The sequence below is a fragment of the Sinohyriopsis cumingii genome, chromosome 1 (genome assembly GCF_028554795.1).
Source record: "Sinohyriopsis cumingii isolate HCF-2022 chromosome 1, ASM2855479v2, whole genome shotgun sequence".
Lineage (NCBI taxonomy): Eukaryota > Metazoa > Mollusca > Bivalvia > Unionida > Unionidae > Sinohyriopsis > Sinohyriopsis cumingii.
In genome coordinates, this window is record NC_142961.1 from 133750571 (window position 1) to 133761507 (window position 10937).

At 35.3% G+C, this 10937-nt stretch overlaps 1 protein-coding gene across 1 annotated transcript in view; it reads left to right on the plus strand.

Moving 5' to 3' along the window:
• LOC149807887 (otoferlin-like) overlaps positions 1 to 10476 on the plus strand; it is a 480268-nt gene extending 469792 nt beyond the window's left edge. Inside the window, exons 44-45 of the mRNA XM_089962251.1 lie at positions 7420 to 7520; positions 10271 to 10476. Coding sequence (XP_089818377.1) covers positions 7420 to 7520; positions 10271 to 10451 — 282 coding nt within the window. The 3' untranslated portion in view covers positions 10452 to 10476. The remainder of the gene's footprint in view (positions 1 to 7419; positions 7521 to 10270) is intronic.
• Positions 10477 to 10937: the final 461 nt, after the last annotated feature.

Consider the following 10937-nt stretch of genomic DNA (forward strand, 5'->3'; position numbering starts at 1 on the left):
ATTTTGTCAACGATGGTTATTATTTGTCCTCCATGTGGTGGAACATTTAGGTTGGGGGATGCCTGGGATTTGTTCTTGAGCCAGGTTATTTTGTTATGTTGTACCTCACGATAATTTATCTTTGTTCAGTTAATAAAGTGGATGTAGTAAGGTTTTTGTATAAATCAGAACAAGAATATTTGTTCAGGCTATTTTTATGGGCGGAATGATTTTGTAAACAAAAAGTCACGTTTTCTTCAGAAAATGAAATGGTTAGTCTCGTATAGGTTCATTATAGGGTTCTGCATGTCAGCCAAGATCAAGTGGAAGGTGATGCCATCCTTACAAAATTCTTGGTTTGCTTTCAGTGGTAGCAATTTTAATGGGTCAAATTGGAGGAGAGCAAACAAAAGTTTTTTTATGGATGGTTTCACAGGTTTCATTTTGTAATTATAGTATGTCACAGTACATATCATTGATGCTACAATAGCTGAAAAATTGGAAGCTAGGGGACATGGAAGAAATAAATATATGCTATGATTGATTGTTCAGGTATCCTGTATATCCATGTACAATATATTCATGTACAATATATCCATGTACAATATTTCCATGTAAATATATTCATGTACAATATATCCATGTACAATATATTCATGTACAATATATTCATGTACAATATATCCATGTACAATATATTCATGTACAATATATCCATGTAAATATATTCATGTACACTATATTCATGTACAATATATCCATGTACAACATGTACAATATATCCATGTACATTATATCCACATACAATATATTCATGTACAAGTCCAATCCAACTGCAGGCTGCATAGACCCAAACCTGCCAGTGCAATTTGTTTGGCTTAATCAGTGGAAAAAAGAACATAGACCCTAATCTGCTGTCACTTTATGTAATGACAGGTCTGAGTCTATGCATTTTCTTAGGATTAATAAATAAAACTATTAGCATAGACCATGATATGTCAACTCATTATGTGATGGTAGATCTGGGTCTGCAGTGTTCACAGTAGGTTCACAGATAATAGTAACACTCAGTTCTGCTGTTTGTAGCTGTTGTCATGTCATTGTACTAACTGTTCTCAGCTGTATGCACTTAATATAGAAATCCTAAACTTTAATAACGAACCACTATTTTCTTTTCTCTAACAGAACTGTTTCGAGAATATTGGATACTGTAAACCCGTAGTTATCTTTAGGCTATTATTAAATCTTTGCTTAGTTTTCATGTCTGAACTACCTCTTCATTAATGATAACTTTTTACCTGTTATTTCTTTCAAATTGGATACACCTGAAAATAATTATTGTAAAATTCTTCACAGAAAACCACCTGTGTCAAGAATTAAACTGCCAGTGTAAGCTATTATTCTGTCATCAGTTCACAGTAAAATATATTGATGATACAGTACAGTTAGGGAGCCATCAGTACGTTTCACAAAAACTGTTTCTTGCAAATTGATTTTAAAATTGCTCAGACAGGATTTAATGAATCTGTTTATAGAAATAACATTTATTTATTTCTCTAATCTTTCTAAAATTTTATTCTTTTCTATTTCATATTCTCACCTGTCTGTCATGAGGTTATGTCAAACCCTTCATTTTCCCTGCTTGTTTGAAATTAATAGATTATAAACTGTTTAGCAAATTAAGTTTTAGACTTACTGTATATACTCATTCACGAGTCCAACTGCAAACTACAGAGACACCGATCTGCCACTGTGTAATGTGATGGCAGATCTGGGTCTATGCAGTTTGTAAGGAATAATCAATAGGACAAACAACATAGACCCTGATCTACAGACACATTATGTTATGACAGATCAGGATCTATGTTATTTGCAGTTGGACTCGACATATAGGTGAGCATATATATGGTATGTACATTTATTATGGTCACATTGGTGTTGGATAATATATATATTTGGGGGACCATACCATATATGTATTAAAGACAAGTATCACTTCATGTGATTCATACTGGCATTTATTTAGCCCTCACAGAGTGTTATGTTATACCAGATGACTTTTGGGTTATACCAGATGAATGTTGGGTTATACCAGATGAATGTTGGGTTATACCAGATAATGTTGGGTTATACCAGACGACTTTTGGGTTATACCAGATGACTGTTGGGTTATACCAGATGACTGTTGGGTTAGTGCTCTCAGAAAGCTCTTACTAGCCATTGAGTCAATTCATCTGCTTTTATGGCATCCTAAAAAGTAATGCATCTCAGTCATGACAGTAGTACATCTGCATGGGATTCCACTCTTGATTGGTCCATTTCACAATTATTAAGTTTTGATGCACTTTTAGACTAATCCGAGGTAGGGTATTCCATGCTGATTCTGTTCTGCATTCTCTTGTTGGAGATGATACATCATTGTCATGCTCATTTTAAGTTCATATTTGCATGGCTGCATCTGTACCAATGAGCTGCCATTTTTTACAACGTCTGTTTCTTTTTAGAATTAGAGAAAAATAAGATCTTGCATATGCACTAGTTACTGAGTTCCTGTACAAACATTCTGACCCTTGGCTGGCATTTCCCTATCTCACACCATTCTGACCCTTGGCTGGCATTTCCCTGTCTCACACCATTTTGACCTTTGGCTGGCATTTCCCTATCTCACACCATTCTGACCCTTGGCTGACATTTCCCTATCTCACACCATTCTGACCCTTGGCTGGCATTTCCCTTCCTCACACCATTCTGTCCCTTGGCTGGCATTTCCCTATCTCATACCTTTCTGACCCTTGGCAAGTATTTCTCTATCTCACACCATTGCATTTGATGGATTATAGTAATCCTTGGTGATAGATTTGACTAAGTGGGTAACAAAAAAGATCTCCAATCCCACACATTGCATTATGATCAAATATTTTTTCATACATGCTACACTTTTCCTTTACATTACACAAAAGCATGAAGCTAGCAGTAGATAAAGTGACTATCCAAACTTTCATTTTAATCTTAAAACCCAAAATGTTCTAACTTCTTTACTTGTAGTGTGTCAGGTTAACAATCCCAAATCACCTGGTCTAATGTGCTTATTGTATGGTATTAGCTCACCTGTCCAGAAGGCCTAGTGTGCTTTATGTATAGTATTAGCTCACCTGTACATAAGGCCTAGTGTGCTTATTGCATGATATTAGCTCACCTGTCCATGAGGCATAATGTGCTTATTGTATGGTATTAGCTCACTTGTCCATATGGTCTACTGTGCTTATTATATGGTATTAGCTCACCTGTCCATAAGGACTACTGTGCTTATTGTATGGTATTAGCTCACCTGTCCTTAAGGCCTAGTGAGCATATGATATTAGCTCACCTGTCCATAAAGCCTAGTGTGCTTATTGTATGGTATATGGTACTAGCTCACCTGTCCATAAGGCCTAGTGTGCTTATTGTATGGTATTAGCTCACCTGTCCATAAGGCCTAGTGAGCTTATTGTATGGTATTAGCTCACCTGTACATAAAGCCTAGTGTGCTTATTGTATAGTATATGGTATTAGCTCACCTGTCCATAAGGCCTAGTGTGCTTATTGTATGGTATTAGCTCACCTGTCCATAAGGCCTAGAGGGCTTATTGTATGGTATATCATATTAGCTTACCTATCCATAATGTCTAGTGTGTTTATTTTTTTATGGTATCAGCTCACCTGTCCCAAAAGCCTAGTGTACTTTTTGTATGGTGTTAGCTCACCTGTCCAGAAAGCCTAGTGAGCTTATGGTATGTCCATATGACTGTTACCCATCCATCAAGGTTTGCTTCTTACCACTACAAGGCAGTATTTTCAATCTGATTTTCAACTTTGAATATAGATTTATATCATCAACAGCTCCAATATTTTTTTTTTAAATGTGCAATATCTATGGATATTATTGAAGTAATCTTGCATCTGATTGGCTGAACTTGTTGCAATGTGAAATCTATTTCTGATTTGATTTTTATAAGTTACATCATCAAAATTTCAGATAGGTTTGATAATGATCGAGATATTGGCATATTTATTGTTTCTAATTGGTTGATCTTGTTACCATTCTGTTCAAACTTGGAATAATGGTTTATATCATCAAGTTCTTAACTTCAATAAATAAGCAAAATCTATGCATACTAATGAGTTTGTTTTGCATCTGATTGGCTGAATTTGTGATTACTTTATAGACTGTTATATTATCTGATTAGAGAAAACATGGCAAATTAAAGATTTGTAAACTTCACTTTTAAAGCTTCTGGATGACTTTGATTATTAATTATGCCTTTATCTTCATAAAGAATATTTATCAGTCAGAAGTAAAATTAGTAAAATTAGCATGATAGAGAGGTCATTTAGGTAGGATTTGTTCTTAAAATACTACATAAGCCTGCTTGGTGAAATGGTCATCTGTTGTGCAAGTTATGTAAGCCAGGTAAGCAACATTAGGCCTGGACATGGACCTATATTTTTACATTTGCACCAACCAAATTTTGGTTTTCTTAGAAACTGAGCCAAAATTGTTATTCATGGTGGGGGGGGAGCAGTGCCAAAATCTATGTACATTAGGACATAACAGCCCAAAAAGACCATTGGCATGCAGACATGAATCAATAGGCAAACAATAATGATGATGATGATGATAAAATCATTTTTATTATTGTTCTTATTGTTTTCTTGTTATTATTGAGATTGAAAAGTTAATAAATTTATTTCTTAGAGATGGTAAACTTTTTATTGTTACTGAAAAACAGAAGTTCTTATATTTAACAAGAAAATTAATTTTTTTAACGCAAAATTTATATGCATATTCACAACCTTAAGTACTTTCAGGAATTTAGAAAATTATAATGCAAAGAATTCCTACTCATGCCTTCAATGGACTTCCACCGATACAATAAACCATTTCCATTGTTTTTACAATGTCTTGATTACAAGTTATCCAAAACAGTGAAATTGTACTGGACCAAGATTTTTGGACGTATCATATTACACACTTATAAGCCAAATCCAACTGCAAATCTGCACAGTCCGAGATCGACCATCGCATACAGTGCTGACAGATCTGGACAAGTAGTTTGTTTGGAGCCCGATCTGCTCATTTCAGGTCCTAGTTTTTTGTATATATATACATGTCATTGGACAAGGGCACTTTAAAGACCACACATCATGTTTTGATTGCAAAAGCACAATAAATTTGTAATTTTTCTAACATATATAGATTTGCTATTTTATACTTCATTAACTTCATATTAGTGCAGTTGTTAGAACTCTCAGCACTGCTGACCAACAAATCACATACAAGCATGCCACTACACACATGCCTGTGATATACATTAGTTCAGAGCATGTGCCTGTGATATGCATTAGTTCAGAGCACATTCCTGTTATCTGCATTAGTTCAGAGCACATGCCTGTGATATGCATTAATCCAGAGTAAATGGTATGCGATATGCATTAGTCCAGAGAACATTCCTGTGGTATGCATCAGGTCACAGCATATGCCTGTGTTATGCATAAGGTCACAGCATATGCCTGTGATATGCAAACAGAACAGATGATAGATATGTACTAGAAGCGAAGGTGAAGAAGATTGAAGTTTTTTAAAACTTTTCTACAGCTGTAGATGCATACATGTGATAGGGGGATGTGATAAGGGGAGCACAAATGTTTAAAAATCTACTAAACATGAATGCGAAGGCCCAAACCCAAAGAAAAGAAGCCATTATTACAAAATTTAGTGATCTGCATGAAAGGTTGATGAAATATGACAACAACTTGTAACTCAGAGCATAGATAAACTTGTTTTTACATCTTCTTTTGTGCTTGTATATTCTCTTCTTTCTATGGTTTCATTTATTCTCAGGTTTTTTTTGTTCTTCTCTCATTGCTTACTTTCTTAACTTGATACTAACTTTTCTTAACAAAGTACTTGATTTGTTGTACTCATTACTTTTCTCAACTTGATACTCACCGTTGTGAACTGGATACTTGCTTTTCTCAACTTGATACCCACCTTTCTCTACTTGATACTTGCTTTTCTCAACTTGATACCCACCTTTCTCTACTTGATACTTGCTTTTCTCAACTTGATACTCACCTTTCTCTGCTTGATACTTGCTTTTCTCAACTTGATACCCACCTTTCTCTACTTGATACTTGCTTTTCTCAACTTGATACTCACCTTTCTCTGCTTGATACTTGCTTTTTTCAACTTGATACTCATCTTTCTCTACTTGATACTTGCTTTTCTCAACTTGATACTCACCTTTCTCTACTTGATACATGCTTTTCTCAACTTGATACCCACCTTTCTCTACTTGATACTTGCTTTTCTCAACTTGATACTCACCTTTCTCTACTTGATACATGCTTTTCTCAACTTGATACCCACCTTTCTCTACTTGATACATGCTTTTCTCAACTTGATACTCACCTTTCTCTGCTTGATACATGCTTTTCTCAACTTGATACTCACCTTTCTCTACTTGATACTTGCTTTTCTCAACTTGATACCCACCTTTCTCTACTTGATACTTGCTTTTCTCAACTTGATACTCACCTTTCTCTGCTTGATACTTGCTTTTTTCAACTTGATACTCATCTTTCTCTACTTGATACTTGCTTTTCTCAACTTGATACTCACCTTTCTCTACTTGATACATGCTTTTCTCAACTTGATACCCACCTTTCTCTACTTGATACTTGCTTTTCTCAACTTGATACTCACCTTTCTCTACTTGATACATGCTTTTCTCAACTTGATACCCACCTTTCTCTACTTGATACATGCTTTTCTCAACTTGATACTCACCTTTCTCTGCTTGATACATGCTTTTCTCAACTTGATACTCACCTTTCTCTACTTGATACTTGCTTTTCTCAACTTGATACCCACCTTTCTCTACTTGATACTTGCTTTTCTCAACTTGATACTCATCTTTCTCTACTTGATACATGCTTTTCTCAACTTGATACCTTTCTCTACTTGATACATGCTTTTTTCAACTTGATACTCATCTTTCTCTACTTGATACTTGCTTTTCTCAACTTGATACTCGCCTTTCTCTACTTGATACATGCTTTTCTCAACTTGATACCTTTCTCTACTTGATACTTGCCTTTCTCAACTTGATACTCACCTTTCTCTGCTTGATACATGCTTTTTTCAACTTGATACTCATCTTTCTCTACTTGATACTTGCTTTCCTCAACTTGATACTCACCTTTCTCTACTTGATACATGCTTTTCTCAACTTGATACCTTTCTCTACTTGATACTTGCTTTTCTCAACTTGATACTCACTGTTGTGAACTTGATATTTGCTTTTCTCAACTTGATACTCACCTTTCTCAACTTGATACTTGCTTTTCTTAGTGTGATACTTCAATCCTCTAATTGTGCTATTTATCCCTCTATTGTAGGGTAAGGTGGAAGCTGAGTTGCACCTTTTGACAAGTGAAGAGGCTGAGAAGCACCCTGCAGGACAGGGGCGATCAGAGCCAGACCCACTGGATAAACCAAAGTGAGTGCAACCCCACATGTTGTCTGGTTATCATACATTTGTTGACAAAATAGTATAACATTAGATATGTTGTGCTGTACTACTGGCCTACACCTAGATAGAAAATATTGAAATCTTTTGTGCAACTGCTTATGTATATGAACATGAAACCAAAGAACGTTAGACTGCATCTGAAGATATTTTGCAGTTATTTGTCTTTCAGAAGATATCCCTGTGTCCCAAAAATGTAATTTACCAAGTCATCATACACCATATGTGAATTATCTGATCATAAAAATCATTAAGAGTGAGCCAGAATCTGAAAAGAATAATCCCCTCCTCTGCGGTAAAGAATTTTCTATTGTGATCCTTTGTCCATTGTACATCGTTAATTATTCATTAATTATTCATTAATTATTCATTCACAATTATTATTTACAATCACTTCTCAAAACTACTTGACAAATTTCCACATAATTTTACAAGGAGCATTCTGCCATTGAGACCTTTCAAATCTGGTCATTTGATGCCAATCCATCATCGATATGGCTGCCAGGGTCATTTGATGCCAATCCATCATCAATATGGCTGCCATGGTCATTTGATGCCAATCCATCATTGTTATGACTGCCAGGGTCATTTGATGCCAATCCATCATTAATATGGCTGCCAGGGTCATTTGATGCCAATTCATCATCGATATGGCTGCCAGGGTCATTTGATGCCAATCCATCATCAATATGGCTGCCATGGTCATTTGATGCCAATCCATCGTTGTTATGGCTGCCAGGGTCATTTGATGCCAATCCATCATCGATACTGCTGCCAGGGTCATTTGATGCCAATCCATCATTAATACGGCTGCCAGGGTCATTTGATGCCAATTCATCATCGATATGGCTGCCAGGGTCATTTGATGCCAATCCATCATCGATATGGCTGCCAGGGTCATTTGATGCCAATCCAGCATTGATATGGCTGCTAGGGTCATTTGATGCCAATCCATCATCGATATGGCTGCCATGGTCATTTGATGCCAATCCATCATCGATACAGCTATTTGATGCCAATCTATCATCGATATGGCTGCTAGTCATTAACATATTAAACCCTTTGAACAGCTTCTTCTCAAAACTGATCAAAAAACTGAACTTGACAGAAAGCATTCAAAAAAGTCTTTCAGTTTTGTACAAATGATGCCAATACACCAACAAATATGGCTTGAATTAGTAATAATGGACTTAATGACCTTTAATAACTTCCCAAAGACTACTTCACAGAATTTGACCGAATGCATCCTGGCATAAATTCCTTTCGAATTTTTAACAGTGATGCCAATCCACCTCATAATATTGTTGTCATTAAAAAAAGTATGTCTTCAGATGAATTTTTCTTAAAAACTGCTTAACAGAATATGACCAAATTTGACACCACATACTGTTTTAAAGCACAATCAAATTTTTACAAAGTAATGCTGTCACCGTCAAATATAGGAAACCCTTGCTAAAAATGGAAAAAGCTTTAAGCAATTTATTCTAACAGAATTTGACAAAATTTAAAAGAAAGTTGTGTTGTATGAAGAATTTCCTTTTTTTAAAACAGATTACACTGATTAGCCTTCAGATATTGAAAAAAATATTCTCAAAAAGTACATAACAGAATTTAATAAAATTTATGACAGAAAGCAACCTGTTCAAAACAACTTGCAGGTTTTTGCAAATTTTGCAGATCATCCATCAAATGTAGTAGGTTTTACTCAAACAGAAAAAGCTTTATGAACAGTTTCTACTCAACACCGAAAATTCATCCTAGTAATAAGAGCTTTCTATTAGTTGCAAATAATGCCAGCCTGCCATCAAAAATGGAAACTGTTCTTAAAAACATTTCAACCTTGAAACAACTATTTCCCACACACAACAAATCGGAATTTGACTGGATGTGACAGATGGCAACATGACATAAAGGGCTGCTCAAGTGATTCTAATCCGTGATCAGTTATGGTTACCATTACTAAAAACAGAAGGGGTCCCAAGTGGCTGAGTGGTCTAAATTGCTCTTCATTACGGATCACTGCCATCTCACCTCTGTCTGCATGGGTTTGAGTCTCGGGCTCAGCCAGTGAAGTTACTTGACAAATCCTGCCAGTAGCTTCTCATGGGTCAGTGGTTCTTTCCATGGTTTTCCTGGGTTCTTCCTCCACCATTGATACTGGCTGCCATGTATAGCCTATCTTGGGCTAAAAAATGGCATTAAACACTATAACAACAACAACTAAAAACAGAAAATCATTTAAACAACTTTATCTAGAAAAAAACACTCAAACGAATTTGACAAATTTTGACAACAACATCCTGGCATACAGAGGCCCTTTAATAATGGACAAACATTGCTGATGTGCCATCAGATGTGAAAAAAGATTACAAAAAGGAGAGGAATCATGAACCAGTTGTTTTCTTAATATATTAATTAAACAGCATTAGATAAAAAAAATTTTACAGAAAGCTTCCTTCTGACTGAAGTTTCTTGGCCAACAGCTTATGTGTTTGATGGTTATGCAGATGTCAGCAAGATGAGTGATCTTAGACTCACATGGGTCTCTTGTTTTTTTCTTTTCTTTTACGTTTACATCCATTGCATATTTTTTTAGCAAGTAGCAGGAATTAACAGTCTGGAATAGTTTCGTAAATTTCTGATTTTCGAATTTATTAATTTATTTGCCTACAGTCACACTTGTTGAGCACATATACATATATATATTTATTTATTTTCAGCCGCCCGGACTCCTCTTTCATCTGGTTTTTGAATCCGCTGAAGTCACTACGATACATCATATGGCACAACTACAAGTGGGTCATCATTAAGATTTTAATCATCCTCCTGTTGGCTGCATTGCTTGTGCTCTTCTTCTACTCCATGCCTGGTTACACTGTCAAGAAACTGTTCAATACATAATGTACACTGTCAAGAAACTATTCAATGCATAACGTACACTGTCAAGAAACTATTCAATGCATAATGTACACTGTCAAGAAACTATTCAATGCATAATGTACACTGTCAAGAAACTATTCAATGCATAATGTACACTGTCAAGAAACTGTTCAATGCATAATGTACGATGTCAAGAAACTATTCAATACATAATGTACACTGTCAAGAAACTATGAAATGCATAATGTACAATGTCAAGAAACTATTCAATACATAATGTACACTGTCAAGAAACTATTCAATGCATAATGTATACTGTCAAGAAACTATTCAATGCATAATTTATACTGTCAAGAAACTATTTAATGCATAATGTCCAGCACTGGTTTGTGCTAAAATATTAACATCCAAGAGAAACATTTTTGTTAAGAGTGGAAAATTTTGGTGAAGATGAATATTTAACATTTTTTTCCACAAATTATACAATAGTTGTCTGAGTTTAGGGCT